General features: G+C 37.3%; 2 protein-coding genes across 5 annotated transcripts in view; both read left to right on the forward strand.

The window, feature by feature from the left end:
• sulf1 (sulfatase 1) overlaps window positions 1-2,256 on the forward strand; it is a 38,368-nt gene extending 36,112 nt beyond the window's left edge. For 2 of the 4 annotated variants that reach the window (XM_065258102.2, XM_065258103.2), the window contains one exon: window positions 434-605. In XM_065258102.2, coding sequence (XP_065114174.1) covers window positions 434-467 — 34 coding nt within the window. In that variant the 3' untranslated portion in view covers window positions 468-605. Of the gene's footprint in view, window positions 1-433 lie in introns of all 4 variants that reach the window. The other 2 variants (XM_065258100.2, XM_065258101.2) reach the window with 1 other exon arrangement.
• A 2,370-nt stretch (window positions 2,257-4,626) lies between these two features.
• Window positions 4,627-16,665, forward strand: part of slco5a1 (solute carrier organic anion transporter family member 5A1) — a 41,489-nt gene continuing 29,450 nt past the window's right edge. The window contains exons 1-2 of the mRNA XM_065258104.2: window positions 4,627-4,665; window positions 5,120-6,422. Coding sequence (XP_065114176.1) covers window positions 5,486-6,422 — 937 coding nt within the window. The 5' untranslated portion in view covers window positions 4,627-4,665; window positions 5,120-5,485. The remainder of the gene's footprint in view (window positions 4,666-5,119; window positions 6,423-16,665) is intronic.

A 16,665-nucleotide genomic window follows, 5' to 3' on the forward strand; every position in this document is an offset into this window, starting at 1 on the left:
ACCCTCCTTTAAACACGCTTTTGCTTTGCAGATTTTCATTTTCACCGCTTGTGCACTCATTGTTTTTGGGTTGCTCATTTCTTGGTTCCAGGTTTTCCATCCTTTCAGTTACTTTCTAAACATTTTTGAAAGTTTTTTTTTTTTTTTTTAATCCTCATTGCTTAGATTTTCAGTTTCTTCATGCACCCCCTATTTGTGATGCGTTGAATCTGGGTATTGTTTGGATGCACGGATGCATTTGTTTTTCTTGCCATTCACACTTTGCTGCTATGGTACTATTTAGAGCTTACTGTTGGTCTAAGGCTTATAAATGTGTGCAATGGTGTGTGGGGCACTCATAGTTTAAGCCAGGTGTAATGCATGATGTAGATGTCTTTCAAAGCAAATGCTTTTTTCAGACCGAACTCATTTTTCCCTCTTCTCTCTTCTTCAGAACACAACCAACCTGGGATGAACGCAAAGCTTAAGCTGACCAATTTCACGGAGGATGTCGACTGGCAAGGACTAGAAGATTTGTACAGCGTACAGGAATGTCTGTATGATTACAGACACAACTACAGTCCTAGCCTGGATGACTGGATGAACTTTTGGAAGGATGTAGATAGTATTTTTGCACTGCTGAGAAATTTAAAGAAACTCAACCAAACCAATAAGCTCGACCCCCTGGCTGAGCTGGGCTCCGGGGTCCTGGAAGAGGCCAGCGGCGCTGGACCCCCTTTCAGAGAGGAATGGCCCTCTGCGGTCTCTCCGAGCCCCGTCACTACAGGTCCCCAAAGCGTGACTCCCAAAACACTTAAGGAGAGTCTAAAGTCTCTCAATGATTTTCCCGAGGGGCACCCAGCCAAACTCAAAGATCTTCTCAGAGGAGCAACCTGGGTTCAACAGCTGGAAAATGAGCTGGACAACGACGGTATGACATTTAGTGGCAATGGTGTCACTGAGCTGGAGACCCACCACGACCTCCTGTTGCGCAGCTCTAAAATCCTTCAAGATTCGCTGGATCTCCAAGATCACCAGCAGCAGGAGGAGGAAGAGGAGGATATTTTTCAGGCCCAGGTGTACCTTCCTCTCTCCCCACAGCCGGCCAAACCCACTGAGCAAGCTGGGGTGACCGCTCCACCCCAACCTGACACCCCACAGGAGGGGTGGAATGAAAGCATCGAGCCATTTACCCATAAGCCCGGGGACCTTCAGGAGGGTAGTGCCTTGGGCCCAACCTTTGAGAAAGGACCGCTGCCATGCACTGTGAAGCGAAATAATAATAATTCAGAGACACTAACACCACAGATCATGGACTGCTCTTCTGTATAAATCATCTAATGAATAATTTTATTTTATACAGGTGTTTCCATTTATTAGAAAACAGTGTTATGTATTTTGTAAAAAAATTATATATATATATAAAAATTTATAGGTAAAGTATCGGATTCATCTTAAATGTTGTTGGGTTTGTTTTAATTGGTTGAGTGGGAAAACACCATTGAAGTAGGGTTTTAATATATATATTTTTTTATTAAGAAACTGGTTTAAATGGTGAGACCATTGCATTCAGTCTTGAATTAACTACATGCAGAGTGTTTCCCAAGGTATTTGATGCACTTTTACATGTTTCTCAACTTCGGTGTATCTTGCGGTTTCATTTACATAAAAACTATTTTATATGGACTTGGCTCCTGGCTTGACCGGAGACATTTTAGGTCTTTAAAATATCACAATGTTATTTCTGGTGTAAAAGCTGCATTTTGTATTTGTTATTGACTATGCAGTTGATGTTCTCGTTTACTGCTTATTAGGTTCAGTACACTGTTTACGCTATAAACACTACTTAAACAATGCTTTCTATACACTTTGGATTGTGGGTTCAATGGTTAAACTGGTTGGTTTCCTTGCATCACGTTTGATAGTTCAGCAGCATTCGATCCATAAAATGAAAGAAGGGTGTTCACCGTAAGTGCTTTTATCATAAGACTTAAGATGGAAAGACTGCCTTTAACATTTTACTAATACTAACCCAGAAGAATATCATTTATAAAGGAGCTTATTTAGTTGGGCATTTGTTCATATGATCCAAATGAGTTTCAACATCACTTTGTGCCTGACCATTTTCACTGTGTGACTTTTCTGAAGTACAGTGGTTGAAATACAATGTGACCTGCCAATTTTACAAACATTTCATACTTTTTAACCAATGGTGTTGGAACAATTCTGGCTTCTGGAAAGCCACGAAGCGGTTTTGAAATAAAAATCTGCCAACTATTTGTTTTGCATTCCTTGTGCGCCTGAACGATTAAACAAGTTTTTAAATGGAATTTCAAAACACAAAGTAAATTTGCACTTTTGTATTAAATGCGTTTACATTGTTTTAGTCATCTGCAAAGTTGTAAAGCTTTTTAAAAATATCTGATGATACCATAAACTAGTGCTATAACGGGGTCAAAAGTTTTCTCTAAATATATCTGCAATACAGAAAGATAGAACCAGATTTGTTGTAATGCAAGTAAACTAGTCCTTGCTAAAATATGATTTAATATAAACTCTTACTATAAACATTGTGATTTTGAGCCCCTTTAACTGACAGTGGGATATGAGAGTCGTTTGTTGTGAGGGAAAGCTGTGGTTAGAAGTTGTAATCTTAATCCCATAGGTAAACCCAGCATTTCTTGGAGTGTAGAATAAACTTGCGATATTGGAAATGATCATTAACTCTGTGAAAGACCATCTTCAGTAACATGACAGGACACTAAGTTTCTTCAGTCTATTTCAGTATCTTTGGTTTCTTTAAAAGGTCACTAGAGGGCACACTGACCTTGGAGTCATTTTCTGAGGATGCCTTAATGATATTTCCAATGTGTGTATCTGACATTCTACATTGTAAATCTAAAATGAGTTATTTATCTGTTGAAAAAGAATGTCTAGATTAATACTATAAGGTCTAGATAAAAAAAAATTAAGGACATAAAATGCTTGATCTTCATAAATGTAAATGTGGTTATAATACAAAAACACAATATTATGATTAAATGTGTTTTTATAATTGCTGTTTCGGTGGGATAATTTTGGCTGCAGTGCACCGGTCTGTCCTCCAGATGGTGCCACTATACTCCTTTCTTTTGTCTACACAGGCCGTTTCTCAAACATAAGACTGAATCCTTCGGAGGTCGCATGTGTAGGCTGCAAGACTATTTAAGACCTGCAGAAACCCTTTAGGTTGTAAGTTAATATTTCATGATAAATGTCCACAGACTTATACTTGATAAACATATTGTCAGTTTGCTGTATCCACTTTGACAACGGATCAACGTCTGATTTAAACCTCGAGCCAATGTTGGATTTAGACAACCATTCTTTCTATTTATACATACACACAAAATGTCTGCCCATATCAACAAATTCAGAAGTAGTTATACTTTAGTATTCACTTAAGTAAATTTGTTATACTCGCTATAGTAAATTTAGATGGTTATCTTAGACCTAAATGGGGCAATATCACTATAAAGCGCCTTTGAGACTGCAAAATATCCCCCCAAAATCTGAGATTTTCCATTTAACTTCATATGTTTTGTATTAAGGAGACCTTAAGCTGTTAGAAATGCATATTGGTCAAGCTCCAGCACTTTTTATAAATTAACTGCAAGCAGACACTATACAAACAAACCTATAAAATACGTCCACACTGTCAATGTAAATTTTCAAGACAGGGTGAACATTTTTAGCTAAATAGCATTTAATATACACATGATGTAGCTGCTAAGTGGTTTACTGTTGAAACTGACTGTGGCCTGTTTAAAATACATATTTAGTTTTTCTGCTAAGTTTTATGTTACTTAATATTTCACAATGACAGGGTGGACATTTTAGGCTTGACAACAATAAAAAAATGTGTAAATACTTCTGTGCATTATGTTTTAACCTCCAGTGAAGAGAGACCAAATGGGGGACGGAATGTCATTGACTACATCAATTTCTTAGAGGGGCGTTTACCCCAAAATGGACAGCAATTTCAAGGGCAAAATGTACAAAATGCTTAATATTATTATGAAAATTATAAATGAATATTAATTATAAAAATTACTTTTTTTTACCAAATAACTTGTTGAGGAAAATAAGAAAAAGCTAAAAGTTTTTAAATTGTATGTAATTTATTCACGTTTTACACTCACTAACGTTAGCTGAGCATGGTCTGGAACATACCAAAATCGCATACATCCAATAAAAAAAATTGTATAAAATGAGAAAAACATATTTTAAGAGACTTGTCATCGTACTTGTATGTGTGTAAATGTTTGGCCATTTATAATAAAACCTCAGAATTTTTATTATTTTGGATTATATTCATGATGACTGAGTGAGTCTAATGATGACAGCAACAGCATTTACTTGAGTTTACAATTTACTATAGTTAATACAGTACACCGTAGTACCGTAAACACTTGAGTATACGATAGTATTTTATTTGGGTGGGACCACAAGTAAATCTTTCTGTGTTGAATTTCCTTTTGAGATCTTGTATTTTTTATTTTTTTAAGGGGTATTTTGTTGAGAACTGCATATCCCAGAATGCAGCGGGGGCGGGCTCCGTCAACCACTACATCAAATCCGCAATCTCATTCACTCGCAGTCCGTGCTGAGGAAAACAACTCACTACCTCTCTCTCTGTCTGCCCGTGTAAGTACACTATTCATCATTTTATTCACTATCACCTAAAATCATTTTAAATGTTAAATAATTTACATGTGTCGATATTTAAAGTAGCAGTAAGAATCGAGCTGTATGAGTTATTTTAAATGAACAGATCAATGTTTGGACTTACATTATATTGTACTGGATTTTCCGAATTACCCTCATGAATAAAGTCGTGACTTCGTTAAAGATATGTCAGAAATCATTTGTATTAGATAAACAAACTATTGCCACCTTTTTACACTGTTTTTATAAGTGATTTATCAGAAGTCTGTCGGTATTCTTTGTCTAACTGGATCACCACCGATGTACATACATACAGTGACTTCAGGACAAATCACAGTGTTTGTAACGCTGCTAATATTGGTTTATGAAGAGTTGTTAAACAAAGCTCCTTTAGTAATATATGTTTTTATGTTGTCATTGTTTTGTTTGTCAGATTTCAGGATTCAGGATCTGAAACATTCAGCAACAAAGAGTCATTTCAGCACTATGACCAGAGTTCAGTTCATCCTGTCTAATATGACTCACATGCTTGTATCATAAAAAATACAGCACTTTTTCCCCAGCACTTACAAGCGAGGTGTAACATAAAGAATAGGCAGCTATAACACTTTTATCTGATTGATGTGATCACAATGTAAACATTTAAAATGATTATGAAGTCTAATGTACAGTAAGATAGGTGTTTATTTATTGCTAGATCATGTTTGGAGGTCTCATCGCCATCTCTAGCATTGCTGTAAATTTGTAAATTAATACCTAGTTGTTCTTGCATTTTCCATAAGCAACACATAGGGCCAAAATGACTTCATCTTATAATGATGAAACCAGGAGCGATATATCAGAATCCCCTGAAGTCTGTGAATTTCAGGGTCACTATAGAGATTCAGGGGGTTACTACAAAACAAGAAGTTTGCCAACCCTTAACGGGACACGTCCGACAATAAATGAAACGCTGGAGCCCCGGTTGGTCAGCACGGCTCAGACTTCATTACACACTGACCACTGTTCTGTATTTAGTGATTTGCAGCAGAAAAGAGACTTTAGTGAATTGGATTCACCTACCAAGACTGATTTCTCGCCCTCCATGTCCAGCATGATGGGGCTTAGTAGCTCTATGAGAACCGAGAAGGGCAGCAAAAAAATTGGCTTTTCGTTGGCTAGATGTATTCGTTTTCCTGCTAGGAAATACATTAGAGTGATTTTGTCAGACTCTAGGTGTTTCCTATTCTGTATGTGTTATTTGACATTTATCCAGTCGTTGATGGTCTCGGGGTATCTTAGTAGTGTCATTACCACAATAGAGAAGAGATACAGTCTTAGAAGCTCCGAGTCTGGACTCCTTGTTAGCTGTTTTGACATCGGAAGTTTGCTGGTGGTGGTCTTCATCAGTTATTTCGGAGGTAGGGGACAGAGACCCCGCTGGTTGGCGGTCGGTGGAGTGTTCATCGCCGTAGGAGCAGCTCTGTTCTCCCTTCCGCACTTCATCTCCCCACCCTATCAAATCCAGGAGGTCAACTCCTCAACAGGGAATGAGGGCCTGTGCATGAATGGCAATGGGAGCAGAAGGGATGTGGCGTCCTGTCCAAGGGACCAGGAGGGCAACGATCACTCTGTATACGTCGCACTGTTTGTCTGCGCCCAGATTCTGGTGGGCATGGGTTCAACACCTATCTACACACTCGGGCCAACGTACCTAGATGATAATGTGAAAAAGGAGAATGCATCGCTTTACCTTGGTAAGAAAATTCTTTGTATTTGTGTGTTATGTGTGCTTCTATTGTGCTACAAGATTTGATACATGTATAAATTATGCTAGGATATATATTTATATATATAAGGCAAATAATACATAATCACATGACCCATGATGTCATGATCTGCTCTGTTTTCTTTAGTCTTCAATCTTATTCCGATTAAATTTTTTCTGTCATGTGAATTGACACCATTATAGGTCACTTTTGTGTTTATGAGTGATTTGTGAAGCAGAAACTGTTCATTGCTTAAACCACTTATGGTGACAGCTGTTATTAGATAATCTGGTTTTGATTATGTTCAGCATCACTCTATTACCAAAGTGTTAATTCATATCCATGGCAACCATGAAAGTGTAAAGCATGCTGGGATAGTGGCTTTTACAAAGCAAAGCTGCTTTGCTTTATGATTGATTTAAACAGGCCACTGACTTTGACACAATTTATTTGTTGGAAGTCCTTTTGTGTCTACTGCTTGGTGAGTAAGTGAGGCAATGATGGACCCTCGGTCTATGGCACCACCCGACTGGTTGTTACCCCCAGCTGTACACACTCCCAGTTTATTTAAGACCAGCCTGGGGCTGATACAGAAATAGGGTGAGTCTGTTATGATGGGTGAGACTGCACCAGTGAACATCTACACAAAAACACTTGTTGGAGTAAAGAGGCAGCCATTACGGTATATAAGCAAAAGCCTTAAAGTCAATTTATTGATCACTGCTTACATCACCTAAATTCAGTGCAGTGAGTGAGATAAAGCTGACTTGCTTGAGTGCATTGCTTGAGAGCGTCTTTTTCTGTCTTTTTATAAGATGAAATGGGTTGATTAAGTGAATTATAAGTGAATTGAATTCCACTTTCTTTAATTGTTCCTTTATGTGCTAACATAAAGAATCTAAATCCTCTAAATTAGTCCAGAAATAGATAAAATTTCTGGTATCTTATGCTGTCATTCCAATTTATAAAAAGCACTTTGTGAAGAGCAAATGGTTTGAAATTTCTTGTGATGATGTGAGGTCAAGTGTAATATTTACTTCCTCAATATTTATTTGAGCTGCACATAGGGTTGCAAAATTCCAGGAATTTTTAAGGCTGGAAACTTTCCATTGGAATTAATGGGAATATTAACAGGAATTAATGGGAATTCAGGAATTTGACAAAAAATGCAGAGTTGCCTATAACAGGGAACTTAAATGTAGTAAAAAAATTGTAGCATAATTTAATGCCATTTCAGTTGAATTTTTACCCTGCACATTTTTCAGTCACATGCATACAGCACACAGCTTACAGAAGGGCGATTGAGGCCAAACCCCCTGCATGTACTTGCATTCTTCCATACCATGCACAGATATTTTTTTTAATCCTGCACACAAAATAATGTCAAAATGTCTATCTTTGCATGTATTCATGTAAATTACATACATTAGTTTAAAACTGTGCTGTGTAGTGCGCAACAATATTATACCATAGTAAAGACAAATACACTGACTGAGAAAACATTTAGGTCACACATAACTATTTTTAAAGAGCACCAATGGTCCGATTTACGATATTACATTTACTTTGGTGTGTAGGTGTGTATTAGTACATGTTAACGAAATGCAAAAGGTACATACCCCAAAGTAAACAATGACGCGAGTTATCGGCTCCAACGTTAATCTCTTTTCTTGGACTACAACAAACACACAGATTGTAGGCAACAAGTTACTTCCTGGGATTGGTGATGTAGACAAGACCGACATTATCATAATTTCTCCTGCTTGGACTCACAGCCTGTAAGTTAACTCCTGTTAGCAAACGAATCTTTCAAACATGGTAATGAGCGTCACGTTTCCTGTTGACATCAGAGGTATTCAAGCCAATTACAACGTACAGATTAGCTGGCCAATCAGTTTTCAAATCTGTACGTTTCAAAAAGAGATTGAAATCTGGAGCTACAAAAATGTACTGTTTTAACCATAAACCACGCGAACACATTGTATTGTACCAAATACAAAAAATAATGTTGGTTTTTATTAATGAAATAGGTCCTCTTTAATGTTTTTGAAGTCTCTTATGTGCATCAAGCCTGCATTTATTTGATCAGAAATCATTCATATTTCCAAATAATTCCTATAAATTCCTGTTAAGTTTCCCATTATATTTCCAAAATTCCCTAGATGAAGTTTCCAGAAATTTACCAGAAATTTCCGTCCTTTTGCAACCCTACCTGCACACACTAGGGGTGTACCGGATTGCAGTTGGATCACGACCCACGGTTCGGCTCAAATGCGTCTTGCAGATAATTACGCAAACTTAAATAGGGAAAGTTTATAATTGCACGTGTTTCAATAGCACGCTCAAGTGATTTTAAACAGTTGAACCACAAAAAGCCGCTAAAGTGAGCAGTTTTCTGTACACACAGACACGCATGCCGGTGAATGTGTCCAGTCCTACTGTAATCAGATGTGATCATCCCTATAAATTGATAAAGGATGCGGTTAAGTGACATGCAAAACGAAAATGCTTTAAGTTTGTAAAAATTATGAATACTGAAAATCATATAAAAACACATGTTTCACATTTTTGATTGTTGATCATCTTCCACACACTTCAGGAGAGCACACGCATGCACTCGTACATTTGTATGCCAGACTAAATGTATGACAAAACTTTGACTGTGCACACCACACTTAGAAGAATTAAGATGATTCAACAATTTTGATATGATTATTGCCATATGCACATTAGCAATGTTTCAATAATTTTGGTGTATTGTGCAGATGTGGTATACATTATACACTTGAATGACAGACAGGACCCCCCCATCATCAGTACCATGCAATTACTTAAGTAGCAATTAATTAATGAAGAGGGGCTTGTTCCTCTGATTGATTTATAGGCCAATGATTTTCGTAGCATTGTCATCATGACTTATAGATTGAAATCAGCTGAGGGGTAATAGTGATGTCAAAAAGTGTCTGCTTATGTGTTTGTATTTTAGTCTGTTGCCAAATGCAAAATGAAGTAATAATGCCTTTTGACTTTAAATTCTGACACTGTAATAACTAAACTTCTGCATCATTTCTTTATAGCCTGTAGTGCTTTCTGTATCAGAGATAGTTGATCATAAAGCTCTCATGAGTCCCTGGTGGGGAAGTAGTTTTATTTGCGGGTGTAATTGAGGAATACTGCGAAATTGATGGAGTTTGTGTTATATTGGTCTTCACAGTATCAGGCCGCCTGGTGCGAAAACATCAGCTCTTTCTTACTGCCTTTCTTAAATTTAGAAGTGGATAACAGCTGCTACATATGTGTGTGTGTGTGCGTGTGTAAAGTACAGAGATTTTGACTAAATCTAATGCTTGTTTTTATTTTTCAGTCAGATCAGTATTTAGCTAGCATAGAAGTAGAGGATCTCGGCTGGTTACAGCTTTAAACAGATTAAAATTTGTATTACACACCACCAGTAATACTAGAAAAACATAATTTTTATATGGGTTAAAAACAGCTAAGCTACTGTCACACTACTGAAAACATGCTGCTGTGAAGTTTATAGCATTGCCACTTTGAGTTACATTGGTGCTCAAGTTATCCGTATGACGTACACACACACAGCCCTCCCCTACACCTGGTTTTAATATTTTCCCACCACGATCCAACTATTATGTACGATCACGTTCCCAGAACTGCCAGTTTGTTTTTGTGTATTCCAGCAGAAACATTTGCACCCATGTCACGGCATTAATGGTGTGGTCTACCTTGTAACGCCCATTTCTAGCTAGACCACTTTGGTTACACATTAGGGAAACTCACCAGACCATAAGCAAGTAGTTGGTAAGCTATTCACTATCCTCCGTCACTGCTCAACTGTACTGCTCAGAATGTAAACACAGCTTGTCCTTGACTCACACTTTCAGCAGATGATGACCGTCAGAAGAGATTTATGCTCTACGTCACCTGACATGAACGCTGTCTATTATTAGACGTCTGTCTTCTGTTTCAAAACAAAACACTAATTGATTTGCAGCAGCAATACTTTATGTGAGGATTCTGTTTGTGTGAATTGAACTTTATGTCATGCACATTTTCAAAAAAAAAAAAAAAAAAAAAAAAAAAAAAAAATATATATATATATATATATATATATATATATATATATATATATATATATATATATATATATATATATATATATATATATATATATATATATATATATATATATATATTTTTTTTTTATTTTTTTATTTTTTATTATTCAGATTGCTTTTGAGAAAAAATGCCGCGTTTTCAACTGCAATTGCGCTCAAATTCGGTTCTGGTGTGCATGGCCTATTGTATAAAATCTCATACTGTGTACACACCAAACGCGAAGCATCCCATTCCTCGGTCTAGATTACTCACAGGGTTTAACTTCGTGTCATGTAAATTTTTCACTTGAATTAAATATTTTTAACTTGCGCAAAGACACAGTTCAGGCAAATAGTCGTAAAGCCATATTTGCATCAGTCGCATCGCCCCCGGCGATTTCACGTCTTGTCGCGCTTTTGCATTGATTTTGTATGTAATCTGCTTGCGCAAAATGTTGAATTTGCATTTAATGTGTACGCCCTATTATAATATCCTATTCAAGTGGCTTGCATTTGATAGTGTTTTTTGTTAAACCAACATAACCTAGTTAAAATAGTTAGGTTATTTGAATAGTTTATAATTGTATCTTTTTTGTGTGTATCTTAAATGACGTGGAATGATTTTATTTTATTGTCGTTTTATATGACTTGAGCCTTCCTAAATGTAATGGGGCCATTACACCTACGTGCGTGTGAGCAGACAGATTGGCTCTGACAGATGTCACATTGAGTTTGAATGGGATCAGAACCCTTATGACATTAATCATAATTAGTGGCTGTCCGTAAGGGGTTGTGAACAATGTGTGTCACTTTGCACAAGTCAGATTAAATGATATTATTCAGCAAATTAACCCCAATTACAGATCCCAGGATTGTCTGAATGATAAGCCAAACGATGAGCCAGATTATTTTGTATCACTGTATTTATTGTGTTAAACCTTTTAGAGATGCCCTCAGTCTTTACAATTTTAAGTAGTTGTTGTTGACACTACAAAAGAATAGGGTGAGGAATTAAATATGATCTTGTCATTTATCATAAAGGTTTTTGTTGTGTTTTTGTTGATCGACTTTAATTTTATGTTTTGCTCATACAAATCAGACTTTATGTCTGTAGAAGACTTATAATGTAACACACAGATCAAAGGGTGCTTTTTATTTTATTTAAGTTTTGTTTCGTTTGGTTTGCTGTTTCTAACATTTTGTTTCTGAAAATTCACTCTTAGCTTTGTGTGGTTTTTGGACACCTTTATTTAATTTTTATTTGAAAGACACCTACTGTCTTTGATCTCCTCTCCAAAGACATCTTGTTGACACTGAAGGATTTGTGAAACTGTCTTAAAGCACATCTTCAGCAGCTGTTTTGCTACAAATACATTGAAAGGTGATCAATTTCACCCTCCTCGTGCATTTGCCAAGGTTTTAGACATGACTTTGTGTTATCATATGACCTTCCCTCAGGATATAACTCTTGCTGAGCTGAAAAATGTTTACTAGGTTTCAATCCCAGCCCGGGGGCTATGGAAAAAACCTTTTCAGGTACTTTGCAAAATAAATTATGCATCTGTTAAATATACCTGTTTGGGAATTCTAGCTATAAAAGCCAATTATTTGGTATTTAGAAAACTCGGTGTCAAAAATGTTGCATGAAAAGTCAAAAGTTTTTTTGCAATTGGGATAGTCAGGTTTTTTAGAAATTAGAACAGATTGTGTTGGTTTATTTATCACACTCATTTGAAGACCTTCAGTAATGCATATAGCAGATAATATATTAGCTGCTGAGGAGGTCAGGATGTGCTTTCGTGAGGGGTCTAGAGTATTGATTTATAATAGGGCTTAGTCTTTGTCTTGCTCAAGAGCAGGGGAAGATATTTTATATGAATTTTTTTTCCTGCTATTTGTGATCAATATCAAGGTTTTAAGAGCTCAGACATGCACGAACACCAGGAAACACTCAATAATTTGCTTGAGTAAACCTTGAGTAGTGCGTTCACACCAGCCACGGTAGAGGCGTCAAACGCGAGTGATTTCAATGTTAAGTCAATGTGAAGACGCGTGTCTGGAGGTCTTGTGGCGCGAATGAGGCATTTAGCACGGCCCGGTAGACGTGATTCCGCCTTATTTGCACGTCTAGTTTGCGTGAATGGCGCGAATTGAGCGTTGCCGCGGCAAACGCCTAAGTTGAAATTTTTGAACTTTGGCGGAAAAACACGCCACGTTAACCAATCAGGAGCTTGCTCTAGTAGTGACGTGATTATAGGATGTGAGCGGAGTCGCAGAAGCCCCTCCCATGACTCGAATTTCCGCGTGAGTGTCTCGATGACTAGAATTTCACGCGCGAATGAAACGAGTAAACGCAAAATGTTCAAGCGGCAACACGGTAGACGCGAATTTGACCCCTCAAACGCGGCTGGTGTGAACCCACGGTAATACTACTCTGTAATGCTCCTCACAACCTAAATTTGAAGTTTAGGGTAAATTTGGAGGGCTGGTTTGCAATGTAAAAAAAAGAAGTAAAAAAGCATCTTTCTCGAACTCTTTAAAATGCTTCCACACTGCCAGCATGTTTGCTGCATTTATATAGTGTGCACGCCTCTCACTCTACATTGGTTGCTATTAAATTTCGGTCTTTTCATTTATTCAGCTGAACAACGAAAATTATTGTTTTTGATTCCTGTTTTCAGCCAAAAACCTTCAGTTGCCAAACATTTGGTGCATAGTTCTTGGGAAATTATGGGCATCGGATGGTAAGCACCAAATGTTTAGTAAAACTTTTTAAATCTTTTTGTTCTTGTCTTTACCACAAAGTTTTTATACTTGCTCATTTCTGTCAATATATATTTTTATATTGACATATTGACACATTTACTGTAGCTTTATTGATGCTCTTTATTGAAGTCTGAGGTCTTGCAAGTCATTTGACTTCTTGCAATAGCATACACACAAAAAACGGCATCAAGTCTGGCGCATATATAGTTTTTTGTGTGTATGCTCAAGCACTTTAAAAATTGTTGCTACCTTAAAGGTGTAATATTGGTTTTTAGGGTCATCTAGTCGTGAGATTTGCAACCAACCTCAATTTCGAAACACAAAGAGAAGCTACGGTAGATGCCACAGGATTGGCCCTGCAGTGGAGACCCTAGGAACTCCTCCCTTTCGTCATCTGATTGGTCTGATTTCTCTTTCGCAAGGGCTTCTGGGTTGGTAGAGTGCGCGAAGCCTGCTGCAGGGGAAGCCCGCATCAAGGGTTCAAAGGGGGCACTGATGAGCACACTTCGAAGCGTAAAAATGACAGACGGGACACCCTACGGACTCGTACACTAAGCGAGCACGCGCAATTTAAGGCCACCAGACCAAAAGTCCACATGAAGTGCGCCTTTTGAGACAACGTAGGGACGAAACTCCCTCAAAAGTTCGTCCATTTACGTCTACTGTAGAAACTTGACTGCAACTTTTATGTAAGGAGAGGCTTGGTGTATCTATAAAAACGTCTCATTCTAAGGTAATAAAAACAATACAGTTCATTATATAAGGTCTTTATACACCACTGATAATATAGTTATGTATATTATATTGCATTTTTGTCTGGAGATCCTACTAAAAGTTACACAATGCAACTTTAAATTTTTAGGTTTTTAATAGGGGTGGCACGGTTCACAAAACCCTCGGTTCGGTTCGTATCACGGTTCTATGGTCACGGTTCACGGTTCAGTACGGTTCTTGTTGTTATTTTTTCTATCAATTTTTAACACTCCAGAAATGTATTATCTTATTAATGTATTAATTATCCATAATTTAGGATACAGTATTAAAAAAAATTATATCATGTAATCATGCACAAACTGAATTTGACTTTAAGCACATTATTGGGACCATCTCTGAGGAAAGCCAGATGAGATTTTGATAGAGCAAGAGGGAAGACATTGATGATTTCAACATGCTTTTCATTTATTTGGCAAAAAAAGAGAATGTGTATTGCCATCAACATGAACTTTATGTGCATTTTTAGCACACAAAGATAACTTGCATTTATTAAAATGCCAACTTCAGTGTAGCTCTTACGTTTATCACTGAGAGGCTGCTTTAATACTGCAGAGAGTTTATGTGGACGAGAGAGAAACATAACCTTTGCACCTGTAATATTTAAATCTCTTTAAGTCTCTTTTGTCCACTTTTGACCACTTCTGTCCTGATTACTTTGAGGGGAAATTTCACACGCTAGCAAAATGAAACTACGCGGAAATCAGCCGCTTTAATTTTATCAATGAAAGGCTAAAAATAGCGCTGAATACGAAAAGACGTAAAACTTTCAGTACCTCAGATTAGATAAATGGTCGGAGAGAAGGCGATCTCCTGTGGCTGTTCGAGCACATGATTCAACCCATAGACTGCAGTTCTATCTATTGTTTAATTTCCGCTGTCATCATAGGTAACATGAAATAAAAATGTTTCCACACACCAAACTTATACGACGCTGGCGCATCCTCCAACTGCGGGCAGACTTCCTTTTCTCTCCCACTTGCCATTTCTACACGTAACATAACCTGCAGTACTTATACTCCAAACCAGTCACCTCTTCTTTCGCTCGAAAGGGAAACACGCTATATGAGGTCACATACAGTGCATGAGACTACATTGCGCATGCCATGAACCGTTGAACCGTGCGGCACACACGCGCTCCGAACCGAGACAAGCGAACCGAACGGTTAGGATTTTATTCATGGACCGTGCCACCCCTAGTTTTTTATTTACTTTTTCAAATTTTGACTAGTGACAAGTTGCTGTAACGTATAAAACTTTTTATTTTTTTTTTATTTAAAGCTGCAATGCATAACTGTTGCTTTTCTATCCCCATAACCACTACTTTACGTGTATTAAAGAGTATGGACTTCCTGCGATATCCGACCTGACAGCTCAACTTTTAATCATTGCTGTAAGCTTACTGTTATGAATTGTGGTAAACTAAAGAGACAGTTTTCAACATTGATTGATTATGTACTTGGTCAATTGTGGATTTTTGTTTGTCTTTCACAATAATTTTACAGATTTCAGCTTTATTTTGATAAGTTAAAGTAACATTAAAAACGAATAGATGTGAATTGCTGATCACATAATTTTTTGCAGTGTTATTCAGCATGTCCTGCAGACAATCAGCAGAAAATTTGTATGCTTTGTGGTCAGTTTCTCGGGTGATGCCGCACAGGCACCGGGGACAATCTGAAAAGCTGTCCATGCACACGCACAAAAGAAATGGGTGCCCATCTCGCTGCTCTCTTCCCCTATTGGGTCTTCATTGTCTGTGGCCACTCTGTAGATAAATACAGTGTGCTCGGCCCAGATGGCCCTTTCAAAAAGAATGTGCAGAGGGATCATCTGTCACTCATCCAGAATACTGGGTCATGGCAAAAGCATTTCTAAAGCTCACGCAATCATTTTGTAATCCAGCGTGAGGATGAAAACACAGATATGCACTTTGATTCCTGATGCAGTCTAATAACTCATCAAGAAAATGTTTTGTCATTTTATTAGAGTATTACAAGAGATGACATCATTTATGACACACGGTGACTGATTTTCTCATAATGTTTCTCCAGGGCTGAGTCTTTCTGAGATTTAGTTTACTCAGCACACTATTAATTTCAATGTACAGTATTTGTAAATTGATATTGTCAGGTTTTATGAGATTATTATTAAGGTAATGAAAAGCGTGTCATGCTGGCAGTTGATGTAAATTGTTTAATTTGTATATGTGTGTACAGTAACTGCAGTGTGAAATATTACAGGTTTTCATTTGTATCTAACCATAATTAGGTAACAATATTGCAGTTTAAAGGTAATGTGTGTGATTTCTGTGCAAACGAAATTGCAAAAAGCATGAGAATGTTAGTTTTGCAAGTGACGTTTTAAAATGTAACATAATATGTAACATGATAAAGTGATATTAGTGAAAGTAAGGAAAGTATGTGAAACTTGTGTTCAAGCTTTTTTCACACATTCCGGAAAATACACGGATAATATGTCTAGGATTTGTCTCAGGATTGATTGATTTTGGCAATGCCAAAAAAATAATTTGCCAATGATTTTCTGGAATCTCTTGGATTTAGTTTCAGCTGTTCTTT

Source organism: Paramisgurnus dabryanus, chromosome 22, assembly GCF_030506205.2.
Source record: "Paramisgurnus dabryanus chromosome 22, PD_genome_1.1, whole genome shotgun sequence".
NCBI classification, from domain to species: Eukaryota; Metazoa; Chordata; class Actinopteri; order Cypriniformes; family Cobitidae; genus Paramisgurnus; species Paramisgurnus dabryanus.